The sequence below is a fragment of the Trichosporon asahii genome (assembly GCF_000293215.1).
Source record: "Trichosporon asahii var. asahii CBS 2479 unplaced genomic scaffold scaffold00002, whole genome shotgun sequence".
NCBI classification, from domain to species: domain Eukaryota; kingdom Fungi; phylum Basidiomycota; class Tremellomycetes; order Trichosporonales; family Trichosporonaceae; genus Trichosporon; species Trichosporon asahii.
Window position 1 is genome coordinate 792,489 of NW_014040922.1, and position 19,065 is coordinate 811,553.

At 60.5% G+C, this 19,065-nt stretch overlaps 5 protein-coding genes across 5 annotated transcripts; 3 read left to right on the top strand and 2 right to left on the bottom strand.

Moving 5' to 3' along the window:
• Positions 1-275: 275 nt before the first annotated feature.
• Positions 276-2,750, bottom strand: A1Q1_00109 (uncharacterized protein; the record flags this gene model as incomplete). The annotated part of the gene is made up of 4 exons (XM_014328950.1): positions 276-607; positions 679-2,592; positions 2,644-2,665; positions 2,709-2,750. 4 exons carry the CDS (start codon positions 2,748-2,750, stop codon positions 276-278), a joined length of 2,310 nt encoding a protein of 769 aa, XP_014184425.1.
• A 1,535-nt stretch (positions 2,751-4,285) lies between these two features.
• On the top strand, positions 4,286-6,124 carry A1Q1_00110 (hexose transporter-like protein; the record flags this gene model as incomplete). The annotated part of the gene is made up of 5 exons (XM_014328951.1): positions 4,286-4,328; positions 4,375-4,754; positions 4,795-4,909; positions 5,009-5,750; positions 5,845-6,124. 5 exons carry the CDS (start codon positions 4,286-4,288, stop codon positions 6,122-6,124), a joined length of 1,560 nt encoding a protein of 519 aa, XP_014184426.1.
• A 2,049-nt stretch (positions 6,125-8,173) lies between these two features.
• On the bottom strand, positions 8,174-12,480 carry A1Q1_00111 (cleavage and polyadenylation specific protein; the record flags this gene model as incomplete). The annotated part of the gene is made up of 4 exons (XM_014328952.1): positions 8,174-10,917; positions 11,008-11,690; positions 11,775-11,986; positions 12,043-12,480. The coding sequence occupies 4 exons, from the start codon at positions 12,478-12,480 to the stop codon at positions 8,174-8,176; spliced, it is 4,077 nt and encodes a 1,358-aa protein (XP_014184427.1).
• Positions 12,481-12,826: 346 nt separating this feature from the next.
• On the top strand, positions 12,827-13,926 carry A1Q1_00112 (pyruvate carboxylase isoform, Pyc1p; the record flags this gene model as incomplete). Its single annotated transcript, XM_014328953.1, has 2 exons — positions 12,827-13,407; positions 13,554-13,926. The coding sequence occupies 2 exons, from the start codon at positions 12,827-12,829 to the stop codon at positions 13,924-13,926; spliced, it is 954 nt and encodes a 317-aa protein (XP_014184428.1).
• Positions 13,927-16,951: 3,025 nt separating this feature from the next.
• Positions 16,952-17,425, top strand: A1Q1_00113 (uncharacterized protein; the record flags this gene model as incomplete). The annotated part of the gene is made up of 1 exon (XM_014328954.1): positions 16,952-17,425. One exon carries the CDS (start codon positions 16,952-16,954, stop codon positions 17,423-17,425), a length of 474 nt encoding a protein of 157 aa, XP_014184429.1.
• Between the last annotated feature and the right edge of the window lie 1,640 nt (positions 17,426-19,065).

Below are 19,065 nucleotides of genomic sequence, written 5' to 3' on the forward strand. Positions count from 1 at the left end.
GAAGACGCATTTTTAGAAGCAAACACCCGGACGCAAAAGGTGACGCCGCGCGAGTGACAGAAATCCCGCAGAATTCGTAACAAAGTATGCATTTTTTCATTTGCAGACCAAACCAAAAAAAGTACAAGACCGCGCGGCAAAAGAAAGACCTGGCGCGGGGTATATGACTACAGCATTGGGGAACGGGGGTACGTGTGTGCCCTGGAGATATTGGGGGAACGGAACGAGCGGGGTAAGCGGAAAAGAGGGAAGCGAGCATCGGGCCTGGTGGCCCTCTACTCGTCCGCATTGACGAAGCGGACCCTCTGCCCATTCGTCGAGCGCACGAGCACGCCCATGTTCTCGTACTCGGTGAGCGTGTCGATGAACTGGTTCTCCGTGAATCCCTTTGCGATGACGCGGTTCCTGAGCTCGACCACGGACATGTCCTGAAGACTGCCGTCGTCGTCGCTGTCCGTCTCCTCGCCGGCGGCGCGGCGGCGCGCGGCTGCCCCGCGTCCGCTAGGATCTTGGACGTATCCGAGTGGTCCTCGCCGGAGCGCGTCTGGTGCTCGTACAGCGACGCCTTGGACACGTCCATGAGCCGCAGCGCCTCGTCGACGTCGGTCTGGTTCACGGTCGTGTCCATCCTGAGTCGGGCGAGCGCCTGCGCCAGACGCAGCACGCCGAGTAGCGTACGCGCCGACACGTACGTGTAGTTCTTGTCCTCGGCCTCGTCCTCCTTCTGCTGCTTGCGCATCTGCACGTACGAGGAGACAATGTACTCGCTCATGGCCGCGGGGACCGTGGGGCGGACCTTGCGGCACTCGGCGATGAAGTGCCGCATGAGCGTCGGCTCGACCGCGTCAAAGTCGAGCTCGGGCGCCGCGCTGTGCATGTGCACGTACGTGACGTGCTGGGCGAGACGCTCGTCGTCGTCGCGCGACGGCGTGTCGAGGATCAGGAACAGGATGTCGAAACGCGACAGCAGAGCCGCAGGAAGGTTAATGTTCTCCACGGGCGAGACCTTGGGGTTGTACCGACCGTAGAGCGGGTTCGCGGCAGCCAGGATCGAGGTACGCGCGTTGAGGGTCGTCGTGATGCCCGCCTTGGAGATGGAGATGGTCTGCTGCTCCATCACCTCGTGGATCGCGGTACGGTCCGACTCGTCCATCTTGTCAAACTCGTCGATGCAGCAGATTCCGTTGTCGGCGAGGACGAGCGCACCACCCTCGAGCACCATTTCGTCCGTGACGGGGTCGCGCATAACGGCCGCCGTGAGACCGACGCCGGACGAACCACGGCCAGTGGTGTACACGCCCCGAGGCGCGACCTTGGTGATGTACTTGAGCAGCTGCGACTTGGCCACACCGGGGTCACCCATAAGACACACGTTGATGTCACCACGGATCTTCATGCCGTCGCCCACCGTCTTGGTGACACCGCCGACGAGAAGCAGAAGCAGCGCCTTCTTGACGTCTTCGTGACCGTAGATCTCAGGCGCGATCGAGTTGGCAAGACGAGAGTACAAGTTCGGGTCCTCTTTGAGCTCGTCGATGGCTGCCTGGATCTCGGGCGTGATCTCCATCGCGCTGTACTGCTTCTTCAGCTGATGCACGTGCATCGCCTCCAGGAAAGTGTCCTGCAGCAGACCCGCGCGCATAGCGCGGAAGCCAGTGTAGGGCGTCGGGAGGAAGATACCCGAGATGTTGACAACATCGCCGGGATTGACGGAGCGAGTGAGCGCACCGTACATGTGCACCGTCATGGAGCGCGGGATGTGGCCGACGGGAACCTGGTCAGCCATCTCCTGGATCTTGACCTCCTGGAACGGCTGGAAACGCGACGCGCGCGTCTGCATGTAGAGTCGACCGTTGGTCTGGTTCGTCTTACATGTGTCAGACGGGCAGGTGGCGAGGGGCGTGAACTGCTTCTGCGCAACCTCCTGGAAGATCTCGTTACCGCACGACTCGCAAGTGTACGCGTTCACGAGCAGCAGGGGCTTGACTTCGGACACACGCGTGACAATGCCGCGCACCGTGATCAGGTGTCCGATGTGGTGCGCGCCGACCGAACGCACAGCGAGAACCTCCTTCTTGTTCTTCGGCGGGCGGAAGTAGACGTTGAACCGCCGCATAAGCTCGGGCGGGAAAGACGCAGCCACGTCAACCTGCTGCTCCTGCGCCTGCTCCGCCGTCTCCGCGTTCAGGTTCTGGCGCTGCTGCATGATCAGGTCCAGCACGTCGGCGGTGTAGTCGAGCTCGTGGTCCGGCTGGGGCTTCAGCTGGTCAAGCACCTCGGCAAAGAGCTGGACGTATCGCCGCGTGTTGTTCATGATGTTCGTGAGGAGCGAGCGGTCTTGGTCAAACTGCTGCAGGTCGTTCAGGTCGACGACGACCTCGGTCGTCTGCCGGTTCGCAACCTTGCGCATGATCCGCATGTACTTGGCCTTGCTGCGGCCCTCGCCCTCGCCCTCGTCCTCTAGGTCGAGCGAGGCAAAGTCCTCAATCTCCTCGTCCGACGACTCCTCGGCTCCATCATCATCGTCCTCAGGGATCGCGCGTCCTCTTCGGGGCTCGGCGACGAAACGCGTCAGGAAGTCGGTGATCTTTTCTGAAAGGTTAGCTTTACCGTTGCCGACACAAGTAGTAGTTCTGTACTAACGCGTCTCCTCCTCGTAGTTCACCTGGAGGTTAGCTTGAGGCACGAAGCCGGGCAGCTGTACTCACTGGAATGCTCGCGACGGGAAGCACACCAACAGTCGCAGACATCGTGGCGATCTCTTTCGTGTGGGTGTCTGAATCGAGGAAGCTGCAGTCGGTCGTTCACCTGGGCAATCTGCGCGTGTGCGGGGTGGATGTGGGCAGATTACGCGACAGAGGTCGAGGTGAGATGGGATGGAGAGTCTGGTCAAAGGGAAATCAAGCTCGCTCTCGCGGTTGCTCGTTGTGGTTGTCGCGCGTCGCGTCTCATTTGTGTACGTAACACCCTGAATTCATGTATTTTTGTTTATTTGGACCCCTCCACTCGACCAGCCACCCAGCGTCTTGCTCATTGCGGAAATGTCCTGCAACCGTGGGAAACAAAGGCTTCAAGTGACAGGGCTCACTCGTGGGAGACTTCGCCCTGTATAACGAACGCTACGGTGTCATGTGAGGTCCTCATCTGCAGCCCAGTCGGAGAACACAATCAACTGTCTACCAAGCGAAGATGCAGCAGGGTTCAGCTTATCCGGCTCCATGAGCCTGCATCACTTCCAAGCTGATGAGCTCTCGCAAGAGGCTTGTGAACAAGATCTGCAGTGATGACAATCAGAGGAACTCAATCTCGGCAACTTCAAGCACCATTCTTTATAACAGCGAGAATGACGGACATGACCGTGACTGCTGACAAGACATCTCACAGCCTCCACCTCCACACAGCAAGTGGGCACGCCAACGTCCGAAGCCGTCCAACAGATGAACCGCTATAGCGTTCCAAAGGTTCGGGAGATCTACACAAGGGCCCTCCGAGACAGGCGTCTACGGACAGAACACGGCCGTGATATGGGATTCGGATACTTCTCTCGGTCACCTGATCACCGTAGCCCGCCAGACGAGGGAGACGAGGCGTCGAGGCGTCAGACCTTCCCAGCCTCTGCACGCCAGTAAATGGCCGATCTCGCCTGTCGTTTATCTCACCACTACACGATTGCTCCGTTCCGGACGAAGAGGTCTGCCCAGTAGAACACGCAGATGCCTGTGTGGGTGCCAAGGTAGGAAAACTCCCCTCCACCACCTCGATCGGACGCCACCTCCGTCAGCGTAGGCACTGCCGTCGCGAACCGCTGCCAAGCCATTCCAAGCATTCTCGTCCTTGACCCAGGCGATCGGACGGTGCATTGTTTGCTGCCGTCTCCTCCACACTGCCCACTGGAATCAAGTACCGGGTCGAGCGGCCCCGCGCGGCAACGGCGGCAGGAGCGGCACGTGCCGGCTCGACGCGGCTATGGGCGTAGGTTCGTTCCGTGCGTTCCTTGGAACTACTGCAGCCTGGAACGGTCGTATGAAACGCCCATCTCCTAGGAGTCTGCGGCATCGGCACCGCCCACACGATCTCGTGCGGCAACGGAGCGTGCCCTGCGTGCCCCGCGGGGCCGGCTGTTTGCGCTGGGCACCGCGAAGGGCAAATAGGCTGTGTCATCAGCTGACTTGGCGGAGGTGGGCAGATAACAGGCATTCTGGGCCGGATGATCTCCAGAACGCCTGGATGTATATAAGGTAGAGAGCCGTGTCGCTGGGCCGGGTCAGCCATCCCTCCAAGCACCATGACCAAGAAGGAGGAGACGAACCACTTCCTGCTCGTGCCGAGTAAGTCTACCTTTCGGCTCAATGTGGCTCCGCCGTTAACACGCAGACAACACGGCCTCGCATTGGTGGCGCGACAGCGGCATGCGGCAGAACGTGCTGCACTGCGTCGGCTGCTGTCTCTGCGTCTTCTACATCGGTTATGACCAGTCCCTCCTCAGTGCTTTGCAGGCCCTGCCTCAGTGGAACGAGTACTTTGACAACCCGAAGGGCGAGTGGCTCGGCCTGATTGCCGCGTCCCTTTTCTTCCCAGCCCTCTTCACCGTCTTCATCTCGTCCTGGATCTCGCAGCGCTTTGGACGCAAGCCCGCCATCTTTGTCGGCGCCACTCTGATTATTGCGGGTGCGCTGCTCAACGGTTTGGCCCAGAATACGGGACAGTTTATCGGTGGACGAGCCCTGCTCGGTGCCGGAGGTGCTATGACCAAGGTGAGGCAGATAACTACGTGTGGCTTCAGCTGACAAATAGGTCTGCGCTGCCCCGCTCCTCAACGAGATCGCGCACCCGCGTATCCGTGAGCGCATGGCCTCCAGCTACTACGGCTGGTACTTTGTCGGCTCAACGATTGCGTCGTGGCTGTGTCGTAAGTCATCCCTCTTCCTCCCCTCCAGAATCTAACACCCAGTCGCCGGCGTCTTCATCCCGGGCCCCTGGGGCTGGCGCATGCCGTGCATCTTCCAAGCCGTTGTGCCCTTCATCGTCATGACGATCATCTTCTTTGCGCCCGAGTCGCCGCGTTTCCTAGTCGGCAAGGGCAAGCACAGCGAGGCCCTGCGCGTGCTGGCCAAGTACCACGCGAACGGGAAGGAGGACGATCCCATGGTGCAGCTCGAGTACAACGAGATTGTCGTCGCGCTCGAGTCCGAGGGCGAGGAGAAGGACACGTCGTGGCTGGACCTGGTGCGGACTCCGGGCAACCGCAGGCGTGTCGCCATGGTCGTGCTCATCGCCTTCGGTACTAACTGGCTCGGAAACGCCCTCATCGCGTACTACCTCACGCCCGTCCTCAGGTCGGTCGGCATCACGTCTCCCGTCCAGACCACGTCTCTGAACGCGGGAATGGCCATGTGGAACGTGCTCGTGTGCCAGGTCGCTGCGTTCCAGGTTCCGCGCATCTCGCGCCGCGTGTCCTTCTTCACCTCGCACGCAGGCATGATCTTCTGTCTCGCTTTCATTGCCGGATTCTCGGCCGCCTTCCAGGCCGACCCGGAGAAGAACAAGGGTCTCGGCCTCGGCACTGTGCCGTTCCTCTTCATCTTTTACGGCTTCTACGACATTGCGTGGCAGATCCTCCAATTCCACTATCCCACTGAGATCCTCCCCTTCCGTCTCCGTACCAAGGGTCTCGCGCTGTTTACGGCGTGCCAGGTCGGCGCCAACTCGTTCAATCAGTTCGTCAACCCCATTGCGCTGGAGAATATCAAGTGAGTCAACGTTGAAAGAGGCGCGGGCATTCGGGATCCCCCATGTGGCGCCACTTCGCCTCCCTTCCCTCTGTATCAATGCTAACCCGTGCAGGTGGAAGTACTACCTCGTCTACATCGCCATCAACATCGCCTACATCGTCTACTTCTACTTCTACCTCATCGACACCCGTGGCCTGCCCCTCGAGGAAGTCACGCTGCTCTTCGACTATCCCCGCCGCACGGCGCGTGAGCAAGCCCACGCCGAGATGGAGAACCGCATCCAGGCCGAGGAGGAGCGCCAGCGCGGTCTGGGTAAAGTCGACGCGGACAACTTCCCCGCAGACGACAAGGCGAGCGAGGAGCGGATCGAGGTCGCGCAGGTTGCCAAGTGAGCTGTATTGGACCGTTGTAACAGGCAAATGGATAGTTTGTGGCATGATTTACCATCCGATGCCCCTGAGACATTAGCTTCGATCTGCGTTGCTCCAAGCTGGATTCTACGAGGGACCGTGGTGCATGTCCACGCTGTGGTGGAGAGTATGGCAGAATGGGTGTGTGAAGACTCGAGGAAACGTTACTCACCGGGACGGCCAATGCTTAAGAGTGGCCGAACCTCTTGTCTGCCCGTGTGCCTGTCACCTGTTGCATATCGAAGCACTGTCGTGGATGGGAATGCTCCGCTAGGGTGTCCGTGCAAGCTGCCGCCAGGGGTATGTCACTCGCCGCTTCGATATAGCAATCAAGGAGTAGAGGTCTGACCATGCGAGGGAAGGGCAGAGTCGTGTCAAGGTGTGCGGATGGTCTGAGGGTGTGTTGACGAGGACCACTGCGTGTCTTCTCCTAGTCATGTCACCAGCGGTGTGTTAGGCAGAACCCCCCTTCGTTTGGAAAGACGCTGAAGCATCGGCAGGCAGGCAGGATGGCCGGGACGGCCTTGGGTCATCAGCGAGTAGGCGGGGGCCTCGAGTCAAGATATGTCGGGAGCACAATCGTCCGGTCGTCCGGCCCTCTCCGTGCTATCGTCAACTGCGTACAGGTGTCCGGTCATCCGGCCCTCTCCGTGCAGTGTAGTAGAGTATGTCAAGAGTTGTGCCCGGCCGTCCGGACCTCTGAGGTGATGTGAGTGAAGATGAAGGAGAGCAGACGTTTGCCTTGAGGAGGGTGCTTATATACACGACAGCCTGGTCGATGATCGACGGCCAAGACAGGCTGCCGGGGTCACAGCAAGATGCGAGGAGGCGAGAATGCAGCGAGTGTGCACTGCTGTGAACCTGGTATATCTCTGGGTGCGCATCGGACGAGATCTGGGCACATCAGAGGGATCTCGGCAGTGCAGATGTTGCGAGGATGCGACATCTGCCCAGCCACGTTTGACCGCACTCTGGCGTGCGAAGTTCAGACGGCCTTGCACACCAGAAGTGGTCCGGTTTTCCGCCACGGGTCGCGTTTGGAGGAAGCCTTGCTAGTCTCGACGTCTCCCACGGGTGGCTCCTCTCATCACACAATCCCATCTCGCGTCGCGGCCCTTCCAGCGATGCACACATGATGCACATACGTACGTGGCGGTCGGGGCTTGACATGGGCTCGAGGTTGGAGGCAGGCCTTGCTAGTTTCAACGTCTCCCACGCGTGACCCAGCCGGGTGCAGTGCAGCAGGCCGTAGGAGAGTGTTGGCCATCCTAATCGAGTGACGGTCCATTTGAGTGGACTCGCCACGACGCGCGCACAAAGTTGACGAACAGAGCAGCTGGATCCCAACCTCCAATGCACTCGGCTTAAACCCGCTAGCATGCTCACAGTCCCACTAACTACCCCCTCAATAGGCATGCATGCATGCCTCACAAACGCAACGACACGAGCGAGAACGAAAAAGGAGTTTCCCACTTACTGTCCCCGGCCCGGGGGCGGCGGCGAGCGCGCATCTTCAGCGGTGCCTCTACTGTCCCATTGCTGGGGCGGCGGCCAACCTGTCTTCAAGGCTTGGAAACTCCTGCACTAACGTGCTGTTGTTTTCGAGGTCGAGGGGTCACACATGGCTCGTGTGTGTCGGACGACTGCTCGAATAGATGTGGGGAGGGGAGGAGGACGAAAACGGCGTTGTGGCACTTTAGATGGCTTGCGGGACCTCTTGACCACCCCAAGGACGCACGCGACGCACTCCGGGCGCCTATACTCACTTGATGGCTCTGGGAGCCTTGAACTGAGGGGGTCGAACGCTGGAGTCTACGGAGTGACGGGGTGGGGCGAGGGGGCGAAGGGGCGGTGAGGAAGAGAAAGCAGTCACGAGGATGAGGGGCGCACTCACGGGGTCCCCAGTGTGGGACGTGCACTCTCCACTTGTCCCTCGGCAGCGCCAGATCAGACTCCAGTCCCGCCCGGACGGCTGATACTAATGCATACAGATGTGATTCGGAACTCTACCAAGATTCTTCTACTCCAATCTCACCAAAACCCTCCAAGCGTGTACAGATCGCTTCCGACAGTGACTGCGTCTGTGCCAATCTGCCTCATCATCTCCCTCTGTCTCCTGAGCGGCTGCAGGGCGAAGTGCGCCAGCAGTCCTCCGTCCAGCACACCTCGAGCCAGGGGGCGAGGTACGAGGTCGTTGCGCACCGTCCTGAACGCCCTCGGGTTGAGGCCCGCGACGTGCTGCGCGTTCCTCACCAGCTGGTCCTGGACGAGCTGAAGACGCTTGAATCGCGCCTCCTTGACTGCCACAACGGACGTGATGGCGCCATCGGCCGTGGCATAGATGAGCTGGCTCTGGGGGGCGAACTCCTCCTCTGCCGTCTTGCGCCGGGCGATCATGCACGACGCAGTGACGGGGCAGCCCGTGCCGAACTCGGTCTGCGTCAGGAGCTTCTCGCCGTTCAAGCTGTCTGGGTTCGCGGGGTCAAAGTCGACGAGACGCATGTTGCCGTGCTGGTCGTTCGTGATGAAGGTGACCTGGCCCTCGTGTACAAGGAAGTCGGCCGCCGTCAGCGACAGGTCGGCCAGATCCCGCCCGATCGTGACAAACTTGTAAGGGTTCTCCTGCAGCGACGCGAAGATAAGCGACTTGACAAAGTCGCCGACCAGGATCAGGTTTTTGAATACCCTGATTGACGTCACATACATGCTCACGTCAAGGAAGGCGAGACCCATCAGGCGATCGTCGTAGTCCAAACCCTTGGCGAGGATCTTCGGGCCGTTCGAGTGCACAATGTATCCGTTAATGTTCGCGATGGCGCTAACGGGGTTGCGAGTCGGGTCCTTGCATCGGTACTTCAGCCTCCAGTTTGAGACACCCGGTTTCGTGCCGACAACTTCGACGACTTCGAACACGTACACGGCACCTGAGGTCGCGCGATCCTCGCCGAAGTTCTTTCCCGTTCCGACTGCGATGAAGTCGCGGAAACCGGTGGGGGAGGACGAGCTCTCGAGCGTAACACTCTCGACGCATAACACCTCCTCGTTCTGGTCGAAGTCGTATCCGTCGAGGACGCGGAAGGGCTCAGAGCCAGCGGAAAACAGCTCGATCGATGATCGCTCGTTCTTCGGCGGCAGGAGGTCCGGACCCTCAGGACCGAGCAGGATCTCACCCTCCTCATCGTACGCCTGGAACGGCACCGACATTGCCGCAGCCGCGACGTAATGGCACGAGGGCGGGTCGAAAGCGACGTGCGTGTACGTACGCTCCATCTTGTAGCGGTCGCATGGCATCGCAAAGTCCGTGTTCAGCGTTGGCGGCATGTAGCAGATGAACGAGCCATCCTCGATGCGGAGGAAGTACTCGCCGTGTCCGCCCTGGTGCGTCGTCTTGCAGAAGGCGTACGCGGCCTGCTTCAGACCGAACGCGCGGATGGGATGCGAGTCGGACGAGATGATCCAGTGCGGGCGCTCGCCAGTGATAAAGGCGCCAGTCAGGCCCTCGATGTCCGTGAAAGGGATGGCGGCCGGCTTGACGGTCGAGCTCGGCGTGACGCTGAGGAGTTGCGTGTGAACCTTGCGGAAGCGGACAGCGAGCGAACGACGAGACTGGTCGCGCGCGTCGACAGTGAAGCGCGGCTGCGCCTCGTAGATGTTGAGACGACCTGAGCGGTGCAGCACAATGACGTGCGGTCGCAGCGTCCTCGTTCCAATAGGGCAGAAGAGCATCTGCGACACCTCATCTCCCTCCTCCAGCTCGGGCAGCTCGCCCGTCTGGTCGTCGGTGAAACTCGGCTCCGAGTCGTAGACGCCGTTCGACTGGAGAACGAGGTCAAAGTCGGGCAGTGAGCGGATCTGCAGCTCGCCCGACTGCGCGAGGAGCGCAATCCACTGCGTACCGCGCGCGGCGTTGAAGGCGGACTCGGTCGTCGCGACGTCGGCACTGATCGCCGGCTTCGAGTCCTGCAGCCGCTTCAGCTGCTCGCCCGTCAGGTGGATCTTGGCCTTCTGGCCCTGCTTCGTCGGCACCGGTTTCACAGGCTCCTCCTTAACGCCCTGCGTCGCCTCGAAGGTTCGGTAGATACCGGTGGTATCGGTAAACACCTCCGCGGCCTGGCATACAGGAAGCGCCAGGCCCTCTGGCATGGGCGCCTCGGACCACTTGCCCTCCACCGTGTCTCCGACGAAGACTGAAACGCTGCCGTCCGCTCTCCGGATGAGCACGTATGGGTCGGCGATGCTGGCGGCGACAATGGGCGGGGCGTCGGACATCTCGCATATGGTTCCGACGGGGTTGGCGTTCGAGTCGAGTAGCAGCACCTGGCTAGGAAGCACCAGCACGATGCGTGTCCGCCTGAGCCATGTGCCCGTCGCGATGGCCGGTTCCGGGAACTCGGCGATACGCTCCTGCACCTTTCTCGTCGACAGGGCGAAGATCTGCGTCGAGCCCTCCTGCGTCGCGGCAATGGCGATGGTCGACTGCTCGCTCTCCGGGATGTCCTTGAACTTGGGCGCATTCGCTCGCTCAACGGGCAGGAACCATGTCGCGACCGCGGTCCGCAGCTGCTCGAACAGGCGCCTCTTCGTGATCGGGATACCTCGACGGAACACGTTCATTGTCGAACCTTGCGAACCTCCACCGATGCAGACGAGCTGAGGGTATGTCCGCGTTCCGAGGTCGGTGACCGCAATTCCGAACTCCATGTCCGCTATCCGCCCAATACCAGAGAGGACGTCTTGAGCCTTCACCGACACAGTGACAGGTCCCGTGGCGACCTCTGCCGTGCCGTTCGCCTTTCCATTCGCAGTCGGGGCAGCCTCGCCGTACAGATCTGTTGTCAGCTAACAATCCGCGAACCTGAGCTTACCCTCATCCCAATCGTCCACGTCCATCTCCTGCTGCTTCGTCTCCGGCTCCTCCTGAGCAGACTGATCCCTCGCCTTCTCCACCATGGCGAGCAGCGAATCGCCCTCGACCGACCCAACGAAAATGCCGTCAGAGCCGGCGGGCACAAGCGTCGATGGCGGCGGGACAGTGCTGGACTGCTCGTCGACCTTGATCGCACCGACGGCACGACCGTCCATCTCGAAGCGGATCTGGTGTACCTCTCCCGTCTCGAGAACGAGAAGCATGTCGTTCTCAGTGACGAATTGGGCGTGCGAATTGTCGAGTGCGAGCTTCTGGCTCTCATACGACGAGTCGCTCTTCATGTTCGTCGTGTAGTTCCACCACCCGTTGACGGACGTGCTGACGAGACGGCCCGACTGGTCGATGTGGATGATACCCGACGCCGTGACGACGACAACACCGCCGACCTCGCTCGGGCATGCGACCAGGTACTGCGAGTCGCTCGGCAGACCCGTCACGGACGTGATGAGGGGGTACGTGCCGCCGGCCGAGGTGTCGATCGTGCGGATCTCGAGGCGGAATGTGTCCTTGACACTCTTGTAGCGGCCGGCCCAGGTGTTCATCGGCGCGAATAGGAGCGCAATTGTTGGCGAGTGGAAGCCAGGGAGGAACAGGAAGTCCTTGATATTCTTGATCTCGGGGCTGACGTCGGACAATGCGAGCACGAACGACGGCGCATACGGTGCATCTCTGCTGGGTTAGCGGGAAAGGGCTCGCGGTACCCACCTTGAGACGGAGTCCTGCATCGCGTCCAGCTCCGACTGCTCCTGGACAATGGGCAGCACCGCGAGTGCATCCTCAGGCAGCGTCAGGATCGCAAGGCGGGACAGCGGGTCGCTACGCAGCATCGGGACATAGCCCTGGAAGTTGCCGTTGATCATCTGCTGGCAACGCTCGTACGTGTGCAGCGAGACGGTCGCAATGTCTCCTCGGGACCACTCCAGAATCGCCATCTGTCTGTCAGCTGGAGGACGTCGAACAGGCAGCTGCTTACCTTGGCATGCTCAAAGGATACGAGCAATCGGTCAAGACCATCGACACTCGAGTCAATGGTACGCAGTCCTGCGAGTCCGGTCACTACTCCGTGCAACGTATGCCGCGTGAGGAGGTGCAATCTCCTTGTCGTTTTATACCGAACGGGTGCTCGCTCAATGGGTGCCGAGTCGAAGAAGCTATCGCCAACGTCCATATCCTCCTGCTTCGGGACGGCGCTCTCGTCATCGGGGAGGGGAGTCGACTCCTCTCTGATTTCGAACACGCGCAGATCCTGGCCGCCGGCAACGACGAGGTTGCCGACGACCTTTACGTCTGGCACTTCGAGGGCGGCATGCGGTTTTGGCAACGGGTAGATGGTCGAAGGGGTGAAATGGGCGAGGTAGAGGGAGTGATGGATCGCCGAAGACGGCAGCAGCGTCGAGTGGTACGCGTGCATCGTGCTAGATTGCACGAGCCAGCGTTTTGTTGTCGTACTGGCGGCCGAGGGCTGATCGGTGTACTCAAGTTGTGATCGCAGGTACGAGCCGGATGATGGCATGAACTTCGGTATTGACTTGACAGGCGCGGAGTCGCGTGGCTTCTAGGCACACTATGATCACGCGCTGCAAGGAAGGATAGGCGTGCGGATTGTTTTTCTCGGCGTCATTCTCCCACGGATGACCCGATCGGCATCTGAGATTTCTGGCGATGGCGCTGCTTCCTGCATCGGGTTCGGCGCTCGGCCAATCTCTTGGCTTTCATTACATCCTGCATCTCTTGTTCTCTGCTCTACACACTCCGCCATGAAGTTCAACGTCCTCGGCTCGTCAAGTACCCCTTCCGCCGAGCTGCCGGCCGACCACCCGCCCGTGGCCGGTTCGGCGGCCAAGTGCCCCGTCGACCACAGCAAGATGGGCAAGATGGCGCCTCCCCCGCCGCCAGTCGACTCGGCGCCGGCAAAGTGCCCCGTCGACCACGAGGCGATGCGTGCCAAGGCGGCTGCGGCGAAGGACGAGGGAGCCAAGTGTCCCATCGACCACTCTGGCGCCAGCAGCAACATGTTCGGCGCTGCTGTCGGAGCTCCTGGAGCGCTGGACCCGAAGAACAACATGCCCGTCGGACTGAGTGCGACGGAGCGCGCGCCCGGACAGCGCCTCCACCTCCCCACTGAGAAGACGCTGAGCTCCATCCCCCGCCCGAAGGAGCAGGACCAGGCCGGCTCCGGCGTGTGGGAGTACCCCTCGCCGCAGCAGTTCTACAACGCGCTCGTGCGTAAGGGATGGGAGACGCCGGAGGAGAGCATTGAGGACGTCGTCGACATTCACAACTGGATCAACGAGGGCGCCTGGGACGAGGTCATGAAGTGGGAGAAGCGTCTGCCTGGGTGAGTCTGTGATGGTGCCTCCACACGGAACGACTTTTCAGTGGCGGTGGAGGTCCCGATGGCCGGCGCCGAGGTGCCTGACCTCGGGGCGCGGCGAGCTCGTCTGGCCAGGTCGCGTTTCCTTCTGAGCATAGCTGACAATACAGAGGCACTGACGCGCAGCTCGCGCGCTTCCAGGGCCGACCCGGCGATCTCTCCCCGAAAGCGCGCATCCACCTGTTCATGTCCAAGTTGTTCCCCGAGTCCTACTCGTCCGAGCCGCCCTTTGACCGACACGACTGGATCGTCACGCGCCCCGTGCTCGGCAGCGACGGCAAGCCGCTGCGTGACGGCGAGGGCAGGCGCGTGGAGACGGAGCAGCGCTACGTCATCGACTACTACTCGGGCGGCCTGGACCCAAACGGCTTCCCCATCTTCTCGCTCGACGTGCGTCCGGCGCTCGACAACTTTACGGCGCTCAGCGAGCGCGTCAAGATGGCCGTGGACGAGTGGAAGAACGGCCAGAACGGACAGCAGTAGGTCGCCGAAGGCGGCCTGCTGCCTCGAGCCGGCTTCGAGTGGGGCGGCCCAGCATTGGCATGGTGGAATATGTGTTGTAGGTTAGTAGGATCATGCACCTCTACTCATTCTTGCGATACCGGTACCAACTGACCTACTGATCTTCTGACCGTTCTCTGGGGCACAGTACAGAGCATGGGAGAGCCAGTGGGTGACTCACTGACAACAGCGTCTCGCATGGACATGACCACGAGATATCCCACGAGATATCGAAATCCACGGCGACTTCTGGGGCAAAGACGGGCATGGATATCGCATGGCGACGTCTTATCGCTGAATCCCGATACCGGTGGACTAGAGATCAGTGATGGGAGACAGACACGCCTAGATCAGGTACATCGTTCAGTCTCGAGCGGGATGGACTGGCCGTTCAGACTGCAGACTGAGCGGAGGTTCTGAGCGCCGCTGTGAGACACCGAGGTGCCGAGTCTGGGGAGGCTGGGTGCTCGAGATCGCTAGGCCGCTAGGCCGCTAGGCTGGATCGCTAGGACGGGTTTGCGCAAGTTTGGGGCGGACTGGGTCGGATAGGTCAGATTGGAGATTTCGACAGCCCTCTCAATGATGGCGGCAGTGTGTCGAGGTGAGAGCGATGGGAAGCAGTGAACTTGGGAATGGAGGAGGTCATGCAAAACATGCACCAGGGCGCCCACCGCTCGAAATCATTCGAAACAGAGGAAACACACCACCGGATTCGTGATCCGTGACTATGTCCAAGGTGACAGCCCGATCACGATCGTGCCCCAGATGCCCCAGATCGCCCAAGTCCCACCCAAGTCCCAGGTACTCTTGAACCCCCGTGCTCGCATTCCATTCCGTTGACGTGTGGCGACACGTCAGACAACAGACACGTCACAAACACCACGACCAGCAGATTCCCCAACATGGAGCAGGGCAAGTCCGGTCGGCGAACGTGCCGTGCCGTGAAGCCCAAAACCCGCGTTTCTAAAGCCGGTATACTCTGAATTCCATCAGACGCGTAAACGAACGCGAACACGCGTTGAAATGGGTTGAATATGAAATGTCGAAATTTCGTGGGGTAACTTCTGGGGAGCGATCGCGCTTTGTGGCGCTGCACCACAGCACTGCCCGCACTGCCCACACTGCCCGCAAGGATGTGTTGGCACAAACACTGCCTTCATTGAGGTCTGGCCTGGAGTCCCCTCAACCCCAGACGGGGGTTGGGATCCCCACACGATCGGGACGTGGCTTGGTATGCATTGTTCCTCTGAAGGCTTGAGTTGACCGAGAGGACAGAGGTCACCGGGGTTAGTAATTGCTCTGAGCACAGCTGGGGCCACATCTCTGGGGTATCAGGACTTCCAATCTAGGGAGACAGGAGGCAGCCGCCATTCCTCGCCACGTTTAACTTGCAACGCTTGACAGCCTGCCTGGCGGCTGGCAGACATGGCGGCCGGCTTAGTCTCGTCGGAGTGATGGGGCTGCGAAACGATGGGGCCTTGCCTGACCTTGGCTAGTGCTAGCGTGACCCGGAAATGGACTCCTGCCAGCCTTGCCTCAGTCAATCACTGCGCTACGGTACGGCAAAGTCAGTGGTCTGTGCACCTAGCCCGGTGTGCTCGCCCACCTCCTCATCCAGCCGGACTCAGCCTCAGGCAGTGCAAGTCGGCATCGGGTTCGGCATGCTGATACCGTCCACTCAACTGGCCGCAAGTCGATTTGGTGGGGACATTTTGAGTGCAGTGGCGCTGACGCTGGTGTGTTTTCCCTGTTATTGTTTTTCGGTGCAGCCAGTCGGCTTGCTCCCTCTACAGCATGGTGCGCGCCGTGCGTGCCGCGTGTGACGCGCCGCTGCCGGCGCTCACGCGACCTCCCTATGCGAGTGGCAAAGCTCGCCGCAAGCGAAGATGCAACCTCGGTTGAGTGGATTGGCACTACAGCTCAAACTTGACGCAGTGCAGGCAGCGGCGCAGTGATCAAGGGAGTGTTATAGTTGCCCCAATACCCCACTGGATTGAGCTCTGGCTGGGAGGTAATGAGTCATTACGGCGTCATTTAGGTGTGCCGGGCTTGTATGCGGGGCTGTTGGTGCATCGCTTACCGCCTGCATACTTGGGGAGTAAGGAGAGCAATTAGGTGCCTTAAGTGTATGTGCAATACACTGCCACGTGTCCGTTTAGGCTAAGATCGGAATGCATTAGTCTGCCCCTGTGGTGCGAAGTCTGGCCCGCGTAGGCTACGGTGTGTGGAGCGGAAGCAGATGGACGACGTAGGCACTGACTGCATGGGATGGGATCGATGGAGCTGCACTGTACGCCCCAAAGATGAGATTTGGCTCCGGGCCTACTGGCTGGGCTGGGCTGGCGGCCGGTCAGCTGGGCTGGCTGAGGTTGTTGGCTGGGTGATTGCCTGATCCGGCTTGGACCCCCTGGCTTCAGGTGCACCACCGGCAAGTGGCGCGGGTTATTCTGACCGCGTCTCCCTTCCTCCATAACCAGGTTAAGAGATGTCATGTACAGACTGGCCCCCAGCATCCACTCTGTACCATCCTCTACGACACCTCACACACACACACTCTCTCTACATACATCTATAATCTCGTCTGTCTCCATTCCCACAGCCGCAGCCTCCCACGCACCCTCCCTCGCAGCCTCCCACGCTGCCATCCACCGAATCCCCCGCTGTAACTCCCGTTTCAACTACCTCCCCCCCCCCAACAAAGTTGGCCCAGGGCCCCGCGTTTCCTGCTGCCCCATCACTTTGAACATTCGGCCCTTCCATTTTCTCCCCTCTGCCCGCACACCTCACACATCACATCTCCTCTTTTAATTCTCTCGCAGCCACGTTGTGAGACCTAGACATACGCGATCGCGTCCTATCCTGTCGCCCCAAGCCTGCTGTCACCGCCATCTGAAATCTCGCCTCGAACCTCCACTCCCCAACTTATAATTACTCCTCCGCCACAACCACATCTCCCTCCCTCAGTCTTAAACTCGTCTCGTCTCTACTCTCTACATCTCTCACCGTAATGCCTACCGACGCCATGGCCCGCCCTTCTGCTCTCACCCTCGGCCCCAACTCGTCCTTTGCCTCTCCCGGCTTTGGTGGCCGTTCGCTTCGCTCCCCCCTCGACCGCCCTCGCACCTCGCCGCTTCGCTCCTCGAGCCTGCGCTCCGAGATCTCCTCCGACTCTGACGCCGAGGAGGAGGACCAGTCGGCCACTTCGTCCACCTCGTCGAATGACTCCAATGACTCTGCCGAGTCCGAGGACCGCCGTCCCTTTGCGCTGCCGCAGCGCACGCCTCGTGTCCGCTTCAGCCCCATGACGCCCGCCAACCCCTCGGCGAACAAGAGCCAGCCTCTCGCGCGTGCTCTCCTCAACCGCGCGCTGACGCCGAACAACGCGCAGCCCAAGAAGACGACCAAGATCATCGTCCCCACCAAGACGATCCGGACGACGTTCGAGCTTGGCCTCACGTCCAACGAGCTTGCGCGCAAGTAATCTTCTCCGACGACTACTACTACCCACCTCCGAGTACAGCATTAGACCACACCCGACCGAGTACACCCTCGACCGCGTACCGCATCGTATAGGGCTCCAGCGAGAGCATTAGTTTAATAATCACCGGGACACCCGTGTCCGTCCGTCGGATCGTGCGCGCCGCTCGGCCCTCGCCCCGAGTATCTCTTCGTCGATCAGAGTCTAGCCCGGGCGCACATCGCACCCACCAGCGGCAACGGCGCAGACTGTCTCGCGCTTAATTTTAGAAATTCACTCGGCCCGTCGTCCCTCCTCACGTCTGCAGCGAGCAGCAACTTGGAGCGAAGCCGGAGCCACCAGTGTAGGATAGACCACAACCAACCCCAGTGTAACACCCTAATTTGTAGCAAGCCACAGGCCGCACGTACGTAGGCACCAATGATGCGTATCTGTGCGATAGAGAGCGGAGGCGCGAAGCGCCGCAGCATAGTCTGAGCGGGCGTGAGAGTCGGGCGCGGGTCGAGGTACGACCGCAGTGCCGTAGCGTCGCAGCGTAGCGTCGTATAGCGCCAAGCGGCGGCCGGAGCGCGATTGTGATAAGACTGGGTGAGAGCGGGGAACACTGCGGCACTGCGGCTACTGCGGCTGGGCCGGCTGGGGGCATAGCGTATGTCTCGGCGAAGACCTGTGTGAGTCACTGCCTCAGTCGTAAGCCATAGAGCGGCGGTATGAGCGGGCGCGCATGCCCCGCCTGCGACACAGCCAGAGTTGGATAGCGAGGATAGCGATTCTGGCGACATGGCGACATGCACAACATGGTGGCGGCGATGCGCGCCGCCACCTCCACAACACTGCCAAGCAGGCCCAGACCTAATCTCCCCGGTGCATCTGGCGAGATGACAACAAGCGACCAGGACGGAATGCATTCCGGTCGTGAGAAGCGCTAAGCATAGCGCTCATCGTAGGTTTGCGCACAGCAGACAACGTTCGTCGCGTGAATAGTGCACACTTCCGCCATCGCAATCCCAAAGATCGCCCAACATGGACTTTTTCGCAGCACACAAAGCTCGCTCGCTCGCCCGCCGCTCGTCGTGCCTGCAAATCCCACGAAAAGTTAGGCACGCCTCCCGCGTCACATCACCCTTGTCTTCCCTCGTTCTTTCCGCCAGCCCAGGCTAGCCAGGCGGGCCAGGCCCACGACCCAAAGAAGACCAGATTAAGCTCGAGGATTAAGCACTCGGAACGACCCCGTTGATCCTGCGGGAATCACTCTTTCGCGGGAATTTTGAGATGAGTTGTTGCGATCTGCTTAGGCCACCTAAGAGTGCGAGCACGGAAGATCCGATCACGGCGATCACCAAAGCAAACACGCAAACGTTGCCCTACAGAAGGAGAAGACTGCGCGCTGCGAGTGTCAGAGGTGTGAGAAGACGATGCAACCCTGACGCACTTCACCCCGCTACAACAACAATTCCCATTCGCCAAACGTGTGTGCGCGCACGCGTGTGCCAAGCGAGACAACACACCTCCCCGCAATGAACAGACTGGCATTCCGGGGTCCTCGGGGTCCTCTCATCGCTTCCAGCAATCGAGCATTCAGTGATTGAATGAACCCCGCTCCCCAGCAACGCCCCGCAGTCCAGTCGCCTCGGTCTGCGGAG